The sequence below is a fragment of the Ylistrum balloti genome, unplaced genomic scaffold (assembly GCF_031769215.1).
Source record: "Ylistrum balloti isolate Yb309-2 unplaced genomic scaffold, AGI_CSIRO_Ybal_v1 Utg370344, whole genome shotgun sequence".
Lineage (NCBI taxonomy): Eukaryota > Metazoa > Mollusca > Bivalvia > Pectinida > Pectinidae > Ylistrum > Ylistrum balloti.
In genome coordinates this window covers 566,810-591,764 of record NW_026782247.1, presented here as the reverse complement: position 1 = coordinate 591,764, position 24,955 = coordinate 566,810, and the positions used below count along the sequence as shown (strand labels likewise).

The window sequence follows — 24,955 nt, the reverse complement described above, 5'->3', positions numbered from 1 at the left end:
ACCTTCTTCATCCACTTTTATGGTCGGTGGACCTGTAAAACAAATTGACATTCTTTTGATATTAAAGAAATTAAATCATTATTTTTTTAACATGGTCAATAATAAGATATACAAGGGCGAAAATATGATTTTTTTTAGATGAAAATGTATGCTAACATTGCTCAAAACACCGGGACCTGTGTTGTATCAAGTTTGGTCAGCTTTACTCCACACTACTATATATTTCTTCAACGTTTTTATTCCGAATGATACGCGGATCAGTCTTGTATTTCAGTACTATCTTAGGTGATCACTTCCATTCCTATTATACCTGATTTTTTTTTGTCTTCACTTGGGATGACTATAAAAGGTAATGACAATGCTGCGTTTGCCATTTTGTGCGATGAAGATGTCGATACAAGATGAAAACGACAGCCTTCTCGCGTCTACCAAGCATAATCAGTTTAGTGAAATAATATATTATTATATTTTTTTTATTAAAACTTAAAATCTGAAGGGAGTTTCTCATGTCAAGAAAATACAAATTCATTAATTCCCAGTATTTTTCACAGACAAAACATGATACTACAACGGACACATTTTGTTTTGTCAACAATGCTCGAAATTATTTTGAAATTTTCACTGTGTTATGCTAACAAGCCTGAAATAATTAGGTTTGACATTAAAGTGTACATAACGTGCTGGGACATCCTATTGAGTTGTATAACGTTTGTATTTAGGGAGTAATTCACGTGGACAGCTACCACATCGCCTTCGAAGACCCGTCCGATAGCTGCTCGTCGTGTGCAGGCACATAAGGTAAGTAACTTCTGTTTTAATTTACATGTAAAACACATGTTTATGTTCGACGTGAATGAATATCTTAAATGCGGATTCATAAGCGTTTTATATCTGGTAGTGAGTAAAGAAAGAAAAGGGTGCCAGTCCCTTGGCTAAATACAATGTAAGTAAATTCTTCCATCCTAGTTTCTAGCCATGTGCTCTCTATTGTTTATTGCGAGTTGCACAATAGACATGAAATTACACAATAAAAACAGATTGGGAAAACTATATCTCCAAGGTCATCTTACAAATACGCAATACCAATCATCACAATATCCTGTTACCAAGTGAATTAAGACGTGAAATATTCTGTGTTGATGTCATTAATGGAATATACCATACGTCGTTTTCATTGATTGCGTCAGTCAGAAACCGATTTTGATGTCAATATGGACAAAGATGTTATGAAAATTGAACAAAGTGGCTGCGTCCGTTTGATTTTGTCATTCTGAATTAAAAACATGCAAAATGGCACTTTTCTGAAATTTATGATATCAATACATTGAATTAGTTTTCGTTGCATAGGAATTTTTATGAAACGCGACTCAAAGTTTTTATTGTCGCCATAAATGACCACTTCAAAGATATTTAATAAATTCTCATCTGCAACGGAAACTCATTTAAGACTTAATTGGTGTTGCTACATTGATAGTAGGATATTTATGCGATAAACAGGATTCAACAAATTTTCTTTGGACAAATTTTCTTCCGACATGTTTGAAGATTAGTTATCTTTGCTCAGAATCAGAAACACAAGTGTTTTCGTTAGTTGTATGACGACCTAATAGGCTCTAGCAATGTTGAAGGTTATCATATGTGATACTTCTTTGATAAAAATCATACAATATAAAACAATTTCAAATAATACCAGCAGGTATAAATTTGAATTTTTAAAACGTTTTCGAATTATATTCAAATGTCATGATTTACTACATATTATTTTGCATAATTCCCATTGAAATTTGTTTGATATTCTTTAAAAATTGTATATAAACCGATATTTAGTTACATGTGTAGCACACGTTTATAGGTAATGACAACCTTGTACAATAGCAGACTAATACCGTTGTGGATTAAGGACGTATGAAATAACAGACAGAGGTTCTCACGACAGGTTGTTCCGTATTAGAAGACCACTTAAGCTATCTTTAAATACCCAAGTCCGTCTTATAACAAGTGTCTATGTACCTAAAATACTTTTATTTCAACAGATGGGAACGCTAACAAATACAATTTGCGATTCAAGTCCAGTATTTCGTCACAAATCTGTTTCTTGATAATTTGTCAATTTTTGTCACAGCAAACATTTCTTGCATATCAAGGTTTAGTGTATTAAATTACGTTTTATTTTATTTTTTGATCATAATAACCTGATGCTTGCCTATTGAATTTCAACATTACATGAAGATATAATGGTAACATATAATATAATATAACGTTTACCCTTCCGGAACGCTGAACGAAATCTTTTACTTTTTGGGCTGTTTTTGTTTTGTGCACATTTTACAAGATTGTCACTGAATTTGAATCTAAATATAAATCATATTTCATTATTTTCTTAGTCAGCTACGAGTACGAATTCGCTATAAAGACCCACAGTATGTTCTACTATTTAAATGATACTTTTTGCTTTTGTTATCTTTTTATTATTATTAATTTTTTAATGATTTTTTTAGGTTTTCTTTTTTTGTACATAAAGTTAAGGTTTGATGAATGAAATAAGCAAAACGTTTTGATATCCTTTAAGTGGCCAGCTTATCAATCTGCCGCGCAGTAAATATACCGACATGACATTCAATGGCATTTGACCCTTAACCCTAACATCGGATAAGCGCTTGAAGATGACATGAAATATAATAAAACGTGTTAGAAATATCAAGCTCTGAGGTTACCCTGACTTCAACCCTCGTGAGTAACACATGTTGTAGAAATAAGGCCAAATGACCGGCTCATGTGCGTGAATCATATAACTGAAAATGTTACAAAACACGGGACATACTTTGAATAGTGACCATGTGCTGTTATCTAAATACCTGACCACACGGTGGGCGATACCAGCAGAAAGCCTGATGTACAGGTAAACACATGTTTATCTAGTAAACAGAAATGTACACGAACTAATCACTGGTTATGCAAGGTATAATATCTGTTACACGATTAGGGACGATTGTTACAAGCATTTGATTGTGAGTATATTTTTAAAAGTAGTAAGGTAATAACAGTGATTTTCCATCATACACCGCTCAAATAGAAAAACAACGCATATATTTAGCACTTTACACTACATAGTGCAAGTCTCAAAGCCATGGTTGGTAGTCAAGATAGCTATGGTAGCTATATTAGTGTGAAAAGAGAAATTTCGAACATGTGAACAGAATTATAATCCAAACTCAAATTCAATAAAAAAAAAACTAGGGCAAAATATGAACAAAAGAAATATTCACACGAAAATTCCTGCAAAATTACGAGGAGATAACGAGAAATATAGTTAATTATTTTGTAATTCAAGCTAAGACGAAATCATTTTTCTGCTTGAATTATTCTTTAATCTAACCTCTATAATAACGGTTAATATACTGTGTATCAAATGAACAACATTGGCGTCTAATGTCGTGAGTATTTGTAAGATAAGGTATTCCTGTCCGTCGACTAAGCATGCGGCACGAACAGTTGACATCTATACTCTTTAAACATATACTATCTCTAAAAAGGTCTTATGCAGCATGTGGAACACGTGCTGGTTATTTATTTCCTAGATCTACATTAGATATGAATATATTTCAGGTCTTTCTATTTCCTGTTAATGATAAATATCTTTTAATCTATTGTTTTTTTTTTATCGCATTGTATGCAGTAATGAAATGTAGCGTTTTAGACAGCTGTGTTGATAGTTTGTATTCTGTATTGGTTAAGATATGTGTTATGTCGATATTCGTAATTTTCGCTGTTGAAATAAAACTACCAACGTTAAGGTAAGTCATATTCCTTCACTTTCATCATTATGCGCAGATATGAAAAAAAATAATCAAAATAATTATACAAGATTTAATGAGTCAATCAAGTAAATAACATATATTGATTTATACTTACTTTGATATACGTCAACAGTAAATAGTTCTGTTGCCATATCGATTTCACATATAACTTTGTACAAAGTTCATATTGTAGAACATCCACACTCTGAATTTAAAGTTTTGGTGATATATACAGAATACCGAAAATACGGTAAGATAAATAAATGTCTACCATTCCATTATATTTACTTTAAAACCATAAGAACCAGTTCATTGATAATACCAGCATGATATGGTATATGTAAAATTTAATCTGTAACTAGAATGACGACAACAGATCCAATAACGATATTGCATCAGACACTAAGGTAAAAATGAGGCAACTGCAAAATGCAGTTCAGTTCGTTGGTTGTGCTTTTGTATCGCTACGACAGCAGATGGCGTTATCAAAGATTGTGTACCAATACAAACAGACCATGATGTTTTCTGTGAGTGCCATGAAGGATATTGATAAATATTGGTTTTAAGTTTTTGTAAACTTAACATTGATATTTACAGTTTGTTTCTAAATATAACATTATTACGTCGTGATATCTGTCAGGTTATTCCACGTCATGGATACATAATAAAGAAAGGATCGTGACAGGACAAAAAAACAGCGATAATATTCTTGTAATGAACAAGGTTTGAAGGCCAGGTATAATAGATAAAGCAGAAGACGCTTTCTCTTTCGGAACATGTGACCTTATAATCCTTGTACTTTTTCAGGAGTTGTCCGTGTAAATCTTTCTTTTGTTCCTATATTTGCCTTAGTTTATTGAATGCATTTGAGTTGGATTACAATTGTGTTGACATGTTGATGTTTTCTTCTTATTTCTTTTTCCCGAAACGCATCGCTCTGCATTCTAAAAGCAGGTCTGTATTGCAAGGTAAATCCTGTAAAACACCCAATTAAAATGTGTCCCCTTGGTATTTAATTTGAATTAGAAATATGGTTTTGCAACAAACATCTTGTAAAGTTAAATGATGATGTTGAAAAATTGTATAAATATATAATAGTTTATATATATAATATAAATTGAAAAACGTCATGTTAGTATTGAAAAACGAAGTGAGAAAATATTTTTTTAAAATCTTTTACACCATAGTTTTGATAAACGATTACTATTATACTCTATAATACATTTGCAGTCAACTAGGTCTTTGTATCATATATTGATATGATGATTTATACGAAGTGCTATAATTCAAACACAATTTATCTACAGGCAGATATGAATAAGTTATATTTATCTTGGTACAGTTTCATATAGTGCTCACAGGTGTGCTGTATGGAGGGCAAATCAGTAAATTGGTCACATCTATTTTTGTAATGATTTGGTACAAATGTACTTTTCTAAGATAAGCTTATCGTGTTGTATAATAGTACACATCTGCGTTACATTTAATAAAAGCTTATAGAATGATAATAACAACTACAGCTCCATTGATGTCGACTCACATCATTAAGATATAGATAACTACTATAGACTGAAATCAGAAACATCTACTATAGACTGAAATTAGATATATCTACTATACACTGAAATTAGATATATCTACTATAGACTGAAATTAGATACATCTACTATAGACTGAAATTAGATATATCTACTATAGACTGAAATCAGAAACATCTACTATAGACTGAAATTAGATATATCTAAACTATATATCTACTATAGACTGAAATCAGAAACATCTACTATAGACTGAAATTAGATATATCTACTATACACTGATATTAGATATATCTACTATAGACTGAAATTAGGTATATCTACTATAGACTGAAATTAGATATATCTATCTACTATAGACTGAAATTAGATACATCTACTATAGACTGAAATTAGATATATCTACTATACACTGAAATTAGATACATCTACTATAGACTGAAATTAGATATATCTACTATAGACTGAAATCAGAAACATCTACTATAGACTGATATTAGATATATCTACTATAAACTGAAATTAGATATATCTACTATAGACTGAAATTAGAAACATCTACTATAGACTGAAATTAGATATATCTACTATACACTGATATTAGATACTTCTACTATAGACTGAAACTAGGTACATCTACTATAGACTGAAATTAGATACATCTACTATAGACTGAAATTAGATACATCTACTATAGACTGAAATTAGATATATCTACTATACACTGAAATTAGATACAACTACTATAGACTGAAATTAGATATATCTACTATAGACTGAAATTAGACACATCTACTATAGACTGAAATTAGATACATCTACTATACACTGATATTAGATATATCTACTATAGACTGAAATTAGATACATCTACTATACACTGATATTAGATATATCTACTATAGACTGAAATTAGATACATCTACTATAGACTGATATTTTACTGAACACCCTAAAAAGCGTGAAAGATTTTTGTTGTGACCTTTTGTATTTTACCCATAATATCAATAATATAAAGTTGTGAGAACAAATGATGAAATGGTGTGCTTTTTGTTCACTCACGACACTCTTCACACCGACACCTGCTCAATGTGTAAAATCGTGAATTCTGCACGTGCAATCACGTGTGTAATCTATACAGGTGAGTTTTCGCGAGACGTGTCCTTTATAAAGAGGTCCGTCCCAAAAAAAAGCATTCATTCAGTGAAGGTAGCGCGAATAATACTCACTGAACTGGATGCCACGATTAACACAGTTGCAGAGAGGAACGGATCTTGGAAGTTTGGCAGGCAGGTACTTTCGCCACTTGTGATGTCATGTTAGCACTATCATCAGACTTGCTGAACGCTTCCAACATACGGGATCTGTTTCTGATTGTTCCCGGACGGGGAAACCAAGGCGACAGCTCAATTCAGGCCCAAGATCTCTACATCCGGGTAACTCACCTTCGTAACCGGACGCAGTCTGAAAACAGATCAGCAGCTACCATCAGAGTTAGAAGACGCATAATGTCTGCCGCGACTGCCCGGCGTCGCCTACGTGAACATGGCATTAACAGACTGACGTCCTTACGTAGGACCTATTCTCACTCAGCGCCATCGACAGGAGCGTCTTCAATGGGAAAGCTTAATCACCGATGGTGTTTTGTTGACATTGGCACCAGCGAGTGGTTCTCATCTCAGACGGGTCTCGATTCCGTCTTTCCCATGCTGATGGCCGATTGCAGGTATGGCGTCGACGTAAAGATTGGTGTCGGCAGCGGCAGCGGTATGGGGTGCCTTCATTTACCAATACCGGACACCTCTTCACGTCTTCCATCAACGTGAAACAGGAGTGGTGTAGAGGCCTCACGTCATTCCCTTATTTACAGTCGCAACTACAGTTTTACTAGCAGGACAACGCGAACCGCCACACTGCTCAAGTACCTGTGTGTTTCCTTGCACCGAATAATGTGGATACCTCCCTCGGCCGTCTCTTTCAGCGGAAATGGCTCCGATAGAACATGTGTGGAATTTAATTTGGAGAAGAATCGCTGCTGGCGGAGCTCCGTTGACGTTGGCACAGCTGGAACAGAGACTCCTCCAGAACTGGAACAATTTGCCCGAGGCATTCTTCCAGACTGTCAGCAATTCCACAAGAGGATGTTGCACAGCCTGTATGAACAACCAAGGCGGACACATACATTATTGACCGATTTGTGATTTTCCTGTCATAGGGTTACCTTCATTTTAATATACAATGAAAAAAAAGTAAATTTTATGAATTTAAATCTAACCACATTTTGTTTAGTTGCAATTTTAACAAATTATTGAATAAATCAATAAAGAATTCAGTTCCGGTTTTTGATTTCTTACGAAAACGTATCTTTAATAGGACATACTTTTGGGGCTCAGTATATTTGCTATAGACTGAAATTAGATACATCAGTTAGATAATCTAATTACGTCAATGCTTTGACAGAGTGTGTTTGTTGTTTTAATTGTATTCACATATATACTCATTCATTTGTCTCGTCGTCATGATCCATTTGTTTATTTCTTTATTTCTGTTATTTCATAATTACAATTATTTCATCTTCATTCTGTGTGAGGTATTCATATTTTGAATCCTTTGATATGTAAACAATACAATGAAATGTGTAGAAATGGTCAGTAAACTGACGGGTCGGTCTGTGCTAACACTAACGTGTCCTTGGGCAACACACTTTACCTAACTGATCTTGTTGGCATACATCATTCAAAATTAATCTGGCTGTTCAGGGGGAGATAAATCCAGCAATGAAACAAACAGGTTATGTTTTTATCCATTTTGAATTTGATATAAAAAAAATGATGTTCAATAGATATACAAGTAATATTTTCATATGGTTCAGACAAAGACATAAGTTTTGGTAAATGAGCGAAGGCTGAGAGTAACCTTACGATGAATGACCATCAGTATGCTATATCACCTCGTAAACAGTCATGTTCAATTTGTGGCAGGATTTCCTTGTAGTAGCTGGTAGTTATCTTACTGAACAACATACGGGAAGCCCGCCGCATGACATCAAAATGTCTCGCCCGATATTACAAGCACCACTTCACACACCAGTCCGTCAACAATCAGTGCTATATATATATGTATATAAGGAGAGATAAATGATAACGAACGAATCATAGACCAGTACGGCTATTCCTTACTGTGTACTCTGTACTCCAGGTGTCCATAAGTTTCTAAATGCGGTGCCTACGAGAGCAGGTCATGAACTATTTATACCACGATGTAGTCATTGCTTTCAAGCACAGCTACATGGTCCAATCATACCCGACCAGACAGGGCAACATCAGAGTAAACATATGCTTTCTTAAGGGTGTTCTACTTATTGGATAAGTAGGTAGGTATTTTTCACCTGTAATAAAGTCTGTGAAAATAGATTTACTCTAACCCCTACCTGGATATAAACGAGTCTCAAGGTTGATAAACAACACAATGTGTTCCTGGTAACCCCTAGTGACCGAGATTTATACCATTAAGTTAAATGGTGTCAGTCATAAGTGATCAGTTTGTAGTTTACTGAACATGCAATAGACGGTACTGGCACGTGGTAAAATTACCACGTGACAAGATGATCACGTGAATTTTCTAAATCACACTATTTCCTATCAATCCTACTTGTTTAAGATAAACTTAGTAGATTTTGAGCCTGAATATCTAATTAACCTATAACTGCCTTTTAGTTATGGCGGTTATGAAATCTTAACCCAGAATGAATACCCGGGTCTCGTTAACTCGTAAACACTGAATGTTCTGTGCCGTTTTCGAAAACCTTACTTCTTATTGTAACGTCTTTTCGTAATGTGAATTAAGATTTAAGAATATTGACATCTGTTATTTTTTTTTAAGTTGAGACAATCACAAACAACATCATCAAGCATAGCATACCTATATGTGTACAGAAACTTGTGTCAGACTTTCAAAAATAATAATTCACAAAGGTTGAAGTGATTTCAGCGGTAAGTGACATTTGGTTCTATTTGGCAAACAACAAAACAGGTGGACGAATAGAGATAGCTGTATGCTGATGACTGATGTTTATCTAAGGTGTAATTCCCATAGAAACATGTTGACGATATCAATGATTTTTCATTCAGAATTTATATAGAATTTATATGAAAGGAATAAAAGGGCAAAATAGTAATTGACAATTAATCTTAAAGTTGCTGATTTATATCTTTCGTTGTAGAAACTGGCAGGTGTTAATAGTTGTTCTAATGTAGTTCATTAATAACAGTGTTGTGTAACCTTGATGTTATTGCCATATGTAGTTATCGCCCCTGTCCTGTAACTCTCCTGACTTGTAGCGTAAGAAAACCAGTTCGATGTGTTGTACGCCATTTTGCACGATTTCTTTAAATGCGGTGTCGAATCGACCCGTTAAACAGCAGGTACAGAAAGCGTAGGTATTCTCTCTGTAAGAAAAGCATATATATGAGCTATATGTAACACAAATGTACATATCCGAATGACTAATGAATTTTATTTTTTAGTTTTATTCCGCTCTACTCTCAGTCAGATATGATATTGAGATCAGGTAAAGAAGCTCAAATACGAGCTCTTACGAACATTGTAACGAGTATTTACGAATATAGTAACGAGTATTTACGAGCAGTAACGAGTATTTACGAACATCGTAACGAGTATTTACGATCATTGTTAATGACCGGCTTACCAGAAACGGCTTAAAATGACATAAATAGCTCGCGTGTCTAAACATACCATACTAATATTAAGCGAAAGCTTTATACAAACAATGACCATGTTATCAACAAAGATAAATGTAAATTTTCCTGCATTAAGTATTCTGTAAGCACTACAATGAATATAAAGTAAAAGTTTGTATTTACCAAGTTTGAAAATGATAGCTTTATCATTGCACTTTTCATGCAACCGTGTCACTGTCAACTCCGAATATATGACTCCGGGGCAGAGGCCTTAAATAGTACCCGGACAACGGGGTGTGAATTATCACTTGAAATGCGGAGGACAGAATAGACTTGTTCAAAATTTAATTTTGGATTTGTTTATTTAATTTTTTTACTGTGTTTGATTTCCTATCAAAATATTACCATTACACATCACGAGTGTTTACACTCTTAAAGAAGATCTTAATAAAATGCATTGGCTTATCAGCAAGGGGAATCCAAAGCATTGTGTACTTGAAGCAAATTGTTTTAAAAGGGGAAATTTATGTCAGTGTGTGAAACCGAAGATAAATTTACTCGTAAGAGTAAGAAGACTAATGGTTGTGTATGTACATATGATGTCAGCCAAGCTTCTCGAGGTTTGAGGTAGAAGCCAATGTTTGTTCTTTTATAAACAATTTGGACCTTGTTTATTACTTATTACTTTGAGTTCTGAAAAAATGACGCTTTATTTATTTAATCCATGAGCAAGTTAGAGAGATTATTTAAAAGAAAATGGTAGACAAAAGTAAAAAAATATTCGTCGATTTAATAGATATAAATTACGATTTCCCGAGAGCCGTAATTTATCACTAATACACACATATATGTAGCTCAGAGAGAGCGTGGAGGGAAAAAAGGAGGACGGGTGATAGCTAAGTTATTGTAAGACGTCGAAGGTTACAACTTATTCAAATAAAGATTAAAGAACAGAGGAGTACCAGTCCCTGCTCGGAGTAGTTATTATTATTATTATTATTATTTTTTTTTTTTGTAAATTGATAGAGAAGCGCTCTGTGCTATTGTGGTTTTCTTTCAACAAAAATCCTTATCTCGAATTGTATACAACAACGACACCGTCTAGTATGGTATATAGTGGGATTGACCTTCGAGCTGAAATAAATCTCAGTTGGCTTTGACTGTTCACTACAGAACCAATGTAAATGAATATGAATCTCGCACTGCTCAAACTGATTGTCTGCATCGAAAAACGCTGTTCTTTCTACCACTAGTATTAGTACTGGTGTTCTATAGTTAAGGATTAGCGATCACTGGTGTGTCCACTTAGTCCTAGGTCAGTTGTACATTCTAACTCTCGGAATAATTCGGTCGTAAAAGAAGCGATGTCAGCAACCCATTTGAAAAAAGGTGAATTGACATTTTGCGGGTGTCATGGACATAAACTAAAGAAATGTGAAAACATCAGGAATGAAAATAAAATGTCAGGAATATTAGGAATTATGATTGAATGAAAAAAGTTTTCATTACTTTCAACATATTGGAATATACATGAAATTTGTTATTTCATTTCAGAAAAACAGTCAAAGCATAACGCATAACTCTACCATGGAACGTGAATCAAGATACGCGGAAACTAATGTCGGAATCTCGAACAGAAAAGGCGGACAGAATCTCAACCAGGACAGCGTAAAACCAGCGACAGGGGTAAGTAACATAGGGTAAACCAATGGTCAGGTTCTTAATCAGGACAGGGTAACACTGGCGACAGGGGTAAGTAACATAGGGTAAACCAATGGTTAGGTTCCTAATCAGGACAGGGTAACACCGGCGACAGAGGTTAGTAACATGTGGTAAACAATGGTCAGGTTCCTAATCAGGACAGGGTAACACCGGCGACAGGGGTAAGTAATATGTGTTAACCAATGGTCAGGTTCCTAATCAGGACAGGGTAAAACCGGCGACAGGGGTAAATAACATAGGGTAAACCAATGGTCAGGTTCCTAATCAGGACAGGGTAACACCGGCGACAGAGGTTAGTAACATGTGGTAAACAATGGTCAGGTTCCTAATCAGGACAGGGTAACACCGGCGACAGGGGTAAGTAATATGTGTTAACCAATGGTCAGGTTCCTAATCAGGACAGGGTAACACCGGCGACAGAGGTAAGTAGTAAACATGTGGTAAACCAATGGTCAGGTAACACCGGCGACAGGTCAGGTCCTAATCAGGACAGGGTAACACCGGCGACAGAGGTAAGTAACATAGGGCAAACCACTGGTCTGGTTCCTAATCAGGACAGGGTAACATCGGCGACAGAGGTAAGTAACATATGTTAACCAATGGTCTGGTTCCTAATCAGGACAGGGTAACACCGGCGACAGAGGTAAGTAACATATGGTAACTAATGGTCAGGTTCCTAATCAGGACAGGGTAAAACCGGCGACAGGGGTAACATATGGTAACCAATGGTCGGGTTCCTAATCAGAGGTAAGTAACATGTGTTAACCAATGGTCAGGTTCCTAATCAGGACAGGGTAACACCGGCGACAGAGGTAAGTAACATAGGGTAAACCACTGGTCAGGTTCCTAATCAGGACAGGGTAAAACCGGCGACAGGGGTAAGTAACATGTGTTAACCAATGGTCTGGTTCCTAATCAGGACAGGGTAACACCGGCGACAGAGGTAAGTAACATAGGGTAAACCACTGGTCAGGTTCCTAATCAGGACAGGGTAACACCGGCGACAGAGGTAAGTAACATAGGGTAAACCACTGGTCAGGTTCCTAATCAGGACAGGGTAACACCGGTGATAACATCGGTTGACCAGTAGGTAGGATAAGTCATGTATGGTAAAGTTATGGTCAGAATCTCAACTTGGACAGCGTTTAACCTGAGAGAGGGTACAATCTTAAGTTGGACAACGGAAAATCAAGGAGCGGAAAAATGCATGTTCAGGAAAGTATTTAAGTAACCGGATATGATTTATCAGTTTTAGTATCATGTATAATAAACGCTTTCACCATTGAATTAATTCATTAAATAAAACTTGTTTTAATAAATTAACTTTTTCTGATTACAGACGATGACCGGACGTCTGATATTGTCTGTATTCGCAGCAGTGATGGGATCTCTGCAGTTCGGATACAATACAGGGGTCATAAACGCGCCAGAGGGCGTACGTATACATGTTACTATGACGTTTTACACATAAACGCACCAGAGGGCGTACGTATACATGTTACTATGACGTTTTACACATAAACGCGCCAGAGGGCGTACGTATACACATTACTATGACGTTTTACACCTAAACGCGCATTTATTTGCTATACAAGTTATGACATCTATAGATGTGCATACGTGGTTTCATGAACCATTTCAGATTAACCGACACGAATTCTCATTCATCATGGATTTTTTATCAGTTTTGTCTAGGACTTTTGCCAAACTTTGATGGACATTTTCTTTGGTGGTTTTGCAGAGCATCAAAGACTTTATGAACCAGACACACATCCGACGGACAGGCGAGTCTTTAACATTAGAATCAATTCGGAACACATATGCCTTACTGGTAGCCATATTTGCCGTTGGCGGAATGCTAGGGGGTTTGCTTGCCGGATGGTGGGCGGATTATTTCGGAAGGTAATTTAGTATGCCGTCTTCTATGGTATTTTCTCCAAGAATTAAGGATTGGCGCAAAATAGGACTGCATCGAACAACAACCTATTTGATAATTAGTTACATATTCTTAAAAACAAAAACAAAAACAAAAAAAACAAAAACAAAAAAACACTTTTTACAATATTAGGTAATAGTGTAAAATAGGCTATAAATTTTAAGTCCATGAAATGAGAAAAATAAGGCATTAATATCATTTAGTAAAAAAACTCAGATCCGGAAATATTAATTTTTTTAAATTTTAATCACCAACAACCCTGTCGAACATAACGATGTTATAATTGATTAACAGGAAATACGGAATGCTGATAAACAACGCGTTTGGGATTGCCGCGGCGGCCTTGATGTTTTTCAGTAGAATGGCATGGTCTTACGAAATGGTGATCGTGGGGAGGTTCTTTGTAGGATTCAACAGTGGTAAGTCATATGTCTATATATTCAGCAGAATAAATTTAATTAATTTGCATGTATATCATATACGGATATATTGAAACATTGGTTATGGAAACGTGATAAATATTAATTGAATTGGCATCAAAATACCCAATCAAGTAGTTCTGAACAATCAGTAACATATCATGTGTATGTGTCTTTGTTTATTTTTCTCTGAAAATTATAGGCATCTTTCGTTAAGGGGTTGATTCTAGTTTATAATTTTGAATGCTAAATTATTATTTACAGTCAAAATCATTGAACAGATGTGATGAAACAATTTTTCCTGTTCCACCCCATGTTCAACGATGATTTTCTTCGATCTTGCTATCATTAAAATGTCCCTGTTGCTTTTGTTTTATAAAATATCTTCTCTTCCAGGCCTTTATACAGGATTAACTCCCCTCTATCTATCGGAAATTTCCACGTCAAACATTCGGGGGGCGTTAGGAGTCATTCACCAACTCGGAGTAACTATCGGAATCCTCCTCTCACAGATACTTGGATTCCCGGAACTCCTCGGAAATGAACCTTACTGGCACATACTTCTGGGTAACACTGATATACTTACTTCCGCCATTAAAGTCAGTTCTTGCAAACACGATATTTTTGGTACGTGGGGAATAGCTGTATGATAAAAACACCAAGTCACAGCAAGGTCTAATTATCAACTGTCACTCCACTGACACTTTCGATAAAAGAAAACTTGATTCATCAAAAACTATCACCTTACATAATGCGAACCAGAATCACGTTGAAATGTAAGCAACATGACAAACTGAATTATCAACATGAGAGTCCTTTACAGGAACTGAATAATTTGTCATCATCTAAAAGAAAGAAAGTATAATATTCCTCTGCATGCACCTGCTCCTTTGGTAACCAAATCATCGCGGGATAGTATAGTCATTTCAGTTCCAAATTGAAAGACTATCTTGATACGATTTTGTTATCTGCATAATCTTATCTATATTAACGATGTGTAATTATTAAAAGACACAACAACGGTACATCACGAAAAACGAGATAACAAAAGACCCCAAAAAACCAAAAAAAAAAATAATAATAATAATAAAAAATAAATAAATAAACAAGAAAAAAAATGGTAAAGATGGTTTGAAAACAGTTCAAATGATATCAACACAAACTCATGAATACAGTAAATCATCGCGTAGTTTTTAAAGCTCAGAACGAAGATCGAAAGAATATGATATATCAACTAATGAATATTCCTTCATCCTCTTTTTTTGGTGTCGGAACAAAATAGAAAGAAAATTAAAATTTAAAATTAAAAAAGGCAACTATAGGAAATGTAACAGTTAAGGCAAAATAGGCAGCAGTTTCACGACTTAGCGCTGATTGCTAATCGTTATTCCTGTGTAGACATTTCACATCTGTATTGCAGGTCTGTGTGCGGTTCCGTGCGCGTTACAGCTACTGACCATGCCATTCTGTCCAGAAAGTCCGAGATACCTCCTTATCTCTAAAGAGAAAGAAGACCACGCCCTTAAAGGTATGTTTGATTTGTTAAATCTTTTTTCGCATTATTTCTTCCTTGTCCTTCGTAGTACCGACTAGACTGTTCGTTCACTCAGTTTTAAATGAAATGGACTTAAATACCTCTCCAAATGATATTTTTTAATCTTATAATCAGCGATTTCTTATAGAAGTATAATTATATGATTATAGCCCTGGTAAAATTGCGGGGAACATCAGCTGTCCATGACGACATCGAAGAGATGAAGAAAGAATTCCTGATCCAACAGTCCGAGGCCAAAGTGAGCATCGAAAGCATTCAACTAAAACATGAAAAAATACGAAACTAAAACATGAAAAAATACGAAACAAAACAGAATATGTCTATTCTAAATTCTTCTTAATAAGAAAATTGTTATCGTCATCAGGGAATATATCAGATAACTATGATGCAACCTTTTTCTGAGAAAATAAACACCGTTTTTCCCATCATTAATGTTTCAATAATTATCCGAACATTGACGAGGTGACGACAATGGATTCGATACTGATTAATACATTCACATCGTTCATTTGCATATCATTAAATATATCACAGGAGAACAACGTGTTGTATGATAAACGTTTTATTATATTGAAATGGCCTTGACGTTTACTTTAACAGATCTCGCTGATACACTTCCTCAGAAAAAAGTCCCTGTGGACTCCACTCCTTATAAGTTTCATAATGCACCTCTCACAGCAGCTGTCTGGTATTGTTGCGGTAAGTTGTGTACTACGTCACAAAAGACTGTGTGTGTGTTTTCTTTAATTCATGTAAGCACGCTTAAAATGTTACAGCTTTAAATGCGGAAGAAAGTAGCCGCGAGTATCTCATGTAATATCAACAAAGACGTTTTACATCGTTACCGTAATATTGTGAAGAGTTATGTCCCTTGTATATAACTTAGATGCTTTCCTACATACAAATATAACGTGTCACCTGAAAGGCATAACATACAGCAAGTTTTGATTGGTGACATAAATGTGGTTCACTGAGAGTTTTTGCCGTAGAACACAACTGTATATTTACCGCTTGCCATCATTAGAAAGTAGTCATAAAATTTGAGATATTCATTTGTTTATTTATTGGACAGCTTTGACCAGTTTTTTTATTGAGTGAATGATTTCACGAACACGTAGTGTGACTTTAACAATATTTTATTTCCCTTTTCAGGTTTTCTACTATTCATTCAGTTTATTTAAAAGTGTTGGCCTATCTGAGGATTCTGCAGCTCATGCTACCAGTGGTATTGGCGCCATCATGGTAACCATGACAATGGTAACAATACCATTGATGGATAGGGTAGGGCGACGAACGCTCCACCTACTAGGACTTGGAGGAATGTTTGTATTCAGTATCCTGATCACCGTGTCACTAGCACTCACGGTAAGTTGTGTTTACTAAAATGTAACGAGGTTTCTGATTGGCTAGATATTATAAGGTATTAATAAACAACAAGAAAAAACAAAATGTCAATAGAATCATAATCAAACCTGAAATCCAATCTAACTAGGGCAAAATATGAACATAATAAAGATTACAAATATGAAAATTACGAAATTTATTCAATTATTTTCCGTCCAGATTTGACTCTTCTTTCCATGACTTTGTATTTTCATTAATTGCCTCATAGGCTTTAAAATTTAGGCCCTTAGCATCACTGACGAGATCTACAATGACGAAACAGCTGTATGTTACAGCTCAGTTCATTGTCTGGCTCTGCTGTATCAAATTCTAAATTATTAAAAGATGTTTTTTCACTTGTATGTCATATGTTCAATATTTTACACTCCTGAAAAAGACTAGAAGAATAAGACTAGGTCTTCCGAAAGATTAAGCGTTTTCTGCTTCATCGACAACGCCTGTAAATCTTGATCAATCAAAAGTGTATGTCAAACTTTTTTTTGTAACTTTTTATTTTTTTTCCAATTTTCAAACAATGCATAAATATAATATACAACAGATATTACCATGTATAACTTGCATACTATACCACTCATTCATCAAACTTAGCTTTAGTATGTATATATTTTGTAATTTCATTTAAGGGGGGAAAAAGAAACTAGTGCATTGTTTATTATCAGAAAGAGAAGAAAAAAAATAGCAATAAAAGGGAGGAGAAAGAGAGAAAAAGAGAGCAAGAAAAGAATGTGGAAATAAATTACCAGAAGCATGGAGACGGTTTATGCTATTAACATACAATAAAAGATTTCTAAAACAAAGATAAAGGTGATACAATGTAACTTTTTTCCTGACAAGACGAAAATGTCAAGGTTATGTAGATGGAAGTATTCTGTCCCATTTTTTCCACTCATTATTAAGTTTATGTACAAAAGTGTCTCCCTTCCCTATCGCTGAATATCTCTGAGAAAAGTAAGTATCTTTAATTAGATTTTTCATTGCTGTTACAGAAAGTGTTGTTTGCAAACATCTTGATCTATATATATAGTATTTCATTAACAGAATGATAGTATTATCTACTTTGCTACTACAACTATTTTGATTAAAAAGCCCAAAAAGGAAGGTTTCCTTATTACATGCAAATGAGATGAACAGTGCATCTAGTAGAAATTCAAAGTTTTGTAAGAAGTTTTGGATTTCAGTACAATCCCAAAATGTATGAACTATTGTTTCTCTTTCAGTTTTACAGAAGTGGCAAGAAGGGTTGTCAACAAGGCCTAATTTAAATAGATGTGAATTTGTGGTCAATATGTTATGATTAATTCTGTATTGCAGCCATAGTAATTTTGTGTCTGTAGTAGCTTGAAAAGGACTTATGTATATTGATTTCCAGGTTTCATCATTTAATTCAAAAAGTTCATTCCACTTGTTTATCCCTGTGGCTGTAGAGCTATTTCTACAGAGTATGTTATAAAAATCTTTCATACCCCTTTTATGCTTAAAAAAAATTTCTAAGATTTTCGGTATATATGGGTAATTTATCACTACATTGCGGATATCACGTGGCATATATTTTTTTATAACAGACACAACACCTTGGTATGTTATGAAATCTGTATTAATTTGGAATTTTTGCAAAAATTCATTATAGGAGTAAAGAGTGTTAGAATCATGTTCTTTTATTAAGTCATTAATAATTACAACACCTTTACAAAACCAATCTCTATAAAAATAATCTTGTTACCTATCTTAAGATGTTCGTTGTACCAAATAGGTGTTTTTAGCATATCAACCGTTTCATTTAACATACATTGCTTACTAATTAAAGTTCTCCAAGACTGAAATACGTCTTTCCAGAATAATTTTTTTCACCTCTGTTGTAAAGTTGCTAAATATTCCAAACCACAGTTTATCAGGACATTCCTATCTACATAAGTGTTAAACAATATTTGCCATTTGCCTTCTGAAGTGAAAAGTCTATGTGAGTTTCAATGAAGTTATAAAAGACTTGAGATGAACCATTTTGAGACCCCCCTCAATATAGTTTTTAATTACAATATCTCTTTTTATTGTGTCCACTTTACTTTTCCAGAGGAAGCTATATAATTCTGAGTTCAATTTTGAGATAAAACTATCATCAGGATTTAGTACTGAAATAAACAAGTGGTTTAACTGGGATATCAGTAAAGACTTGATGACATGTATTCTCCCAATTGGTGTTAAAATTCTTCTACTCCAGTTCTTTAATATTGCCTTCAGCTTCACTAACTTTTTGTAATAGTTTAATTTGGGTATCAAATGTAAATCAACTTGAAAATCTAGACCTAATAGAACAAATTTACATCTTCCCCACTGCAAGTTCATTTCAGGAAAAAATCTCTCCTCACTATATTTATTGTCCCCTATCCATATGACTTGTGTCTTACTTTTATTTATTTTCAGGCCTGAAATGTTTGCAAATTTTTCTAGTTCAACTAAAGATTCTTTTAAAGATTTTTTGTATCCATCTAAGATAAGTGTAGTATCATCAACATATTGTGATAGCAAAAGTGGAGAGTTATCTACCTTTTTACCTTTTACACCTTTGTTATTTCTAAGTTTGATTGCCAGTATCTCAGCACATTGTATGAAAATATACGGGGCGATTGGGTCCCCTTGACGACAGCCCCTCTTAATTGCGAAGAAAGATGAAAGATTGCCCCCTTGATTAACTGCAGACATAGACTCGTTATGAAATATTTTGACCCAACTTCTAATATCATGACCAAAGTTAAAATAACTCAGAACTTTATCAATAAAACTCCAACTAACAGAATCAAATGCCTTTTCAAAATCAATAATTAGAAGCATCCCTGGTATATTACTTTCTTCTGCATATTGCATGATATCATATATTAATCTTGAATTTTCACCTATAAATCTGCCCGAAATAAATCCTTTCTGGTCTGTATTGATTAATTTTTCTAAAACTGTTTTAACTCTATTAGCAATGGTACCCGATGCAATTTTGTATACAATATTTAAAAGACAAATGGGTCTCCAAGTTTTTAAAAAACTGCCTTGGTTTATCCCCTTTTGGTAGACATGTAATTATCCCCTGTCTTTGAGTAACAGATAATATCCCATGTGTATATGCATAATTTATAGACCTTACAACAAAGTTCCCTAATTGTTTCCAGAAAAACTTAAAAAATTCAACTGTATATCCATCAGATCCTGGACTTTTATTATTTTTCATTTGTTTTAAAGTGTCTGATGCTTCAAAGTATGAAATACTTCCCTCTAAAGATAATGATTCAACATCTGTTAACTTTGGAACATTATAGTTTAGCAAAAGGTTATTGAGATCTACATCTTCAATATTACAGTTACTAGAATAAAGTTGCTCATAAATAATTTTATCTCAGGTTAAATGTCTTCTTGCTTCCTTATAACCTCTCCATTTTCTTTTTCAACCATTAGGATAATCTTGGACGTAAAATTTCGGTTTTCAAGATTCAAAAAATATTTAGTTGGTTTCTCACCTTCTTCAATCCATTTTGACTTTGACCTTAAAATCTTTCCTTTCATCTTGGACTGTCTGATCTTTTCTAGTTCTTTCTTTTTCCTGTCTAGTTCATCAAAATCAATGTTTTGGGAATTTTCTAGTGTTGCCTCTTATTTCGAAAAGTAATGTCTCTAGAAATAATTGGTCATTTATCTGAAGTTCAGTTTCTTTATCTGGAATAGTATCAATAGAGTTTGGATCATACACTAGAACGGCATATTGTTTTTTAATATCTAAAATAAGATTCTTTATAACTTCGACATAGTCTGCATCATGTAGTAACGAGTTATTAAATTTCCAGAGGCCTCTACCCCTTTTAAATTCAGTAAATTTTATTGTAATAGTCGGAGCAGAATGATCTGACCGACCTATAACTAGATTTTATATCAGATTTCTGAACATTACCTAACATATTTTCGGAAACAAGAAAGAAGTCTAAACGGGCTTGTTTAATAGGATTACATCTTCTCCAGGTGTATCTCTTACAATCTAAGTGTTGTTCTCTATATATATCTACTGAATTCAATTCATCTATTATTTCTATAACTCTATCCCTCGCCTTAGGGTTATTTATTTGCTTATATGATTTATCATAGTCAAGATCTGGGTTTAATACTAAATTAAAATCACCACATACTATACAAAACTCATTGTCAAATTCTGCAACTACATCTACTACTTGCTGATAGAAACCAGGTGTGTCTAAGTTTGGACCATAAAGTGTTATTAAAGTTACTTTTTTATCATCTAACAATATATCTAAAGCAATGAAATTACCTTCATTATCTTTCCTTTCACGTAGAATTTTAATCTCAAAATTATTGTTTATTAAAATTGCAACACCTCTACAGTCTGACCTAAACGAGCTAACATAACATTTAAATCCCCATTCGGACCTTACAATATTTTCTATATATTCAGTGAAATGAGTGTCTTGAAGACAACATATATTATTTTTCTGACTTCTAAAATATGAAAAAACGTCTTTTCGCTTAACTTTATGTCGGAGACCTTGACAGTTCGCCGATATTATCTTAATGGGTTCTACGATAGTATTAAATTATAATCAACAAAATAGCTTTTAACCATCTCCATGCACCGACTACAAAATTTTGCAGAAGAAAAGAATCTGGTGGTACGTTTAAAGGTAAAGTAGAGAAGTAAGGAGTCCAGAAACAGATGAGAAAGAAACGAAGCCGAGGTGTAGGATCTGCTAGCGAAGAAGCTGAGTAGGGGAGAGATAGACAGAGAGAAGAGCACATACCATACACATAGGGACATATTTGAATATTAATATAGAAATACTGGCACACTATCACCTATACACAACTATCAAACTATTCAATGTTTTATTATATATAGACAATATAGTCTTCTGATTACACATGACATTGTATCTACATTACAATATATACATTTAGTACTACAGTACCTGCTCAATATACAATAATTCAGCGTTAATAATAACAACGTAGATTAGAGTCAATACTATATTTACATATAATTCTTCTCTAGTTCAACTTGGCCACTAATAGCCATTAATTGTAAGAATATATGTACCTTCTTAATAGAAAAGTTGAAGGACGCTTGTTGATGAACCCGTCCATCGCCGACCATTATTTGTTTACATTAGTGTTGTCATCTTGGCCTTTCAGACACTTAACAGGAAGTTAGGAATATTTCAAGCATTATATTGATAGAGATCATTTTATCATTTGATAATTCACAATTCACAAACTGACAGCTCATTAAAAGGTAAATAAAAGTAAGTTAAATTTTAGCAGTGCTTTTAATAATTATCTATGTTCTGAGAACTTAATACCTGTACGTTCAGGAATTTACCATTACTGGGTAAAAATACATGTAAATGAATTTACTGTGTGTATGCGTGGGGAGTACTCTGTCTTAAACAGTGAAGAATTTTCATTTTAAATTGCAGCATCTAGCAGAATGGGTCAAGGTGACAAACGTGGTTGTCTCCCTTCTTTATGTCGTCTTCTTCGCTATTGGGCCAGGTAAGTTGTCTTCCTGGTACGTGATTTGGGCAAGTTTAGATAAACATTCTTAATTCTGATAGCGTATTGCCAAATAAACAGATAACCCTGATTTAAATACCAACAATACCGACAACACGTCGGGTTGTCGGATAACGCAGTCGTTTACACACCTACGTTTCGCTTCGGCGCCCGGGGTTCAATTCCCAGAACGGACGTGAAAATGTATAACAGGTCACCAGCCCGACCACGTGGATTTCCACAGGTACTCCGGTTTCCTCTCACAGTAAGAATCCAAGGCGCTTAAATCCAGGCCATCACGAGTGATTAATATAAGCTAAAAGCTTGATTCGCAATTTTTGTAAAATAAGTAAAGTTTATAAAATAGATACCAACAGTGACTCCGAGTAGCATTCCGGCATCAGAACCGCATCACCTTTATCGAGACACATTTATCGAGGTGTTGATATGCCAATAAACCATGCACGAAATTCAAGTAAATCATCGAATACTCTATATTATCTCAGGAGTAAGCTCCCTTGATATGAAGTATCGTATACCTGGCAATCGAGTCAAAATTTTCGCACTTTTCTGATGAAACGATCAAATTTAATAAGAATGAAAATTGTGCGAGCTAAAATGTTAACGAATCTCTTATATACACCTGTCTTATTTTTTCACGGATTAAATTTTCACGGTCACGTTTATTCAGAATAGCGAAAACATCATCCCCGAAAATTAATAGGATATACAGTAATCGTTTCATAAGTTTCTCTATTAGAAAATCACTTTACATACTGTTTGCAGAAAAGCGTCATTATATGCATCAACCACAACAAATTGATCACTTCTAGACAGACTTGCTCTCAGAAAAGATTTCACATTTCTCCAAATTGGTTTGTATTCTAGGCTCAATTCCCTGGCTAATCGTGGCGGAGCTGTTTTCCCAGGGTCCCAGGCCGGCTGCCATTAGTCTCTCTGTCCTCGTCAACTGGGTGGCAAACTTCGCTGTAGGGTATGCCTTCCCGAGCATGCAGGTATGTGCTGTGATCTTAAAACATTACTTAGGGTGAAATGAACAAACGGGTTTTAATTCTGTGCGTAACATGCTTATTGTTTTAAATGAACTTTATCAACCCTTAAGTCCAACATTTTGTCAGTCCATCTGTTTGTCTAAGCCACGCCTTCCTTACTGATTGTTTTATTTTCAATTCCAGGCTGGACTTGGAAATTACTCTTTTCTGCCGTTCACAGGATGCATTGCACTTTGCGGAATATTTTTGTTTATATATCTACCAGAAACTAAAAATAGGACATTTGAAGATATAACGTCTGCTTGGAGAAAACGTCCAGATTCAGAATTATCACTCTCTTCCGCCGGAAGTAACGAAGTAGCAAAAGAAGATTCCAACCTCGTGACTTTTTCTGGTGTGAAGAGCCATATCTAGGGGAGATAACTTCATCATCCAAATATTGAACCAAACACTGTCACTCTGACTCTACTTTCCAACCAATATTTTATCAATTTCATCTAAAATCGTCTCGAGCTGGGTGCTAAGTGAACGTTTAAATACACAGACAAATATCCGAAAGCTTGTGATCAAAGACTACTATTGGATGACAAATATCAATTATGCATAATATGTTTGCAGACAGAAGACATAAAACGTCTTACTGAAAATGAATAAGTACAGAATATCTCGTAGAGGTGGTATGATATAAGGAATAAGAGCAAATCTACGTTAAAAATCATTAGAATAAAAAAATGTTTCACATTTCAGCATATTTAAAAAAAAACATCGTTCGAAAAATAAATTCAGATGAAGAAAATTCATCAACTGTCATTTGCCGTGCGAGACTTGTTGGGTTGGACATTATACCGAGACGTTAGTGAAGGGTTTAACTGGTAACAGTTACATCCTAGCTTCTATCCTAACGTAAATAAAGATTTTTGTGTTACTGACCTTGAACTACTGTACAGCTATTTTTACCAATTTGCAAATACTCATCAAAATGTATACGTCTTGGCAAATATGTGCCTCATGAAATATCCGTTAGGTCGGAAGATATCTTAGGTAGGATGTTTGTGACAAATGTATGTATTATCGATGTCGTAATTATTTACACACCAGGTGATCGGATTCATATTACATATCATTAACATGGGTATTTTAAAGAGATGTTTACACACTGACAAAAAGGTATATCATAAGTATATGTACAGTATATATTAAGCCTATCTGAAGTCCTCAACTCAGGTAGAATTATTATCAATCAAATTTGTTTTATTACATTAACAAAACAAGGTATCAGATTATATAAATCACTCTTGTTGGCCCGGGCGGAAGCGGATGAAAGGTCTCTGTG

General features: G+C 34.5%; 1 protein-coding gene across 1 annotated transcript; it reads left to right on the top strand.

Moving 5' to 3' along the window:
- The first annotated feature begins 11,622 nt into the window (after positions 1–11,622).
- Positions 11,623–24,036, top strand: LOC132553711 (glucose transporter type 1-like). Its single transcript, XM_060217980.1, has 12 exons — positions 11,623–11,721; positions 13,097–13,192; positions 13,499–13,659; positions 13,988–14,112; positions 14,509–14,679; positions 15,533–15,640; positions 15,817–15,905; positions 16,268–16,366; positions 16,820–17,032; positions 22,534–22,609; positions 23,498–23,625; positions 23,806–24,036. The coding sequence occupies exons 1-12, from the start codon at positions 11,623–11,625 to the stop codon at positions 24,034–24,036; spliced, it is 1,596 nt and encodes a 531-aa protein (XP_060073963.1).
- Positions 24,037–24,955: the final 919 nt, after the last annotated feature.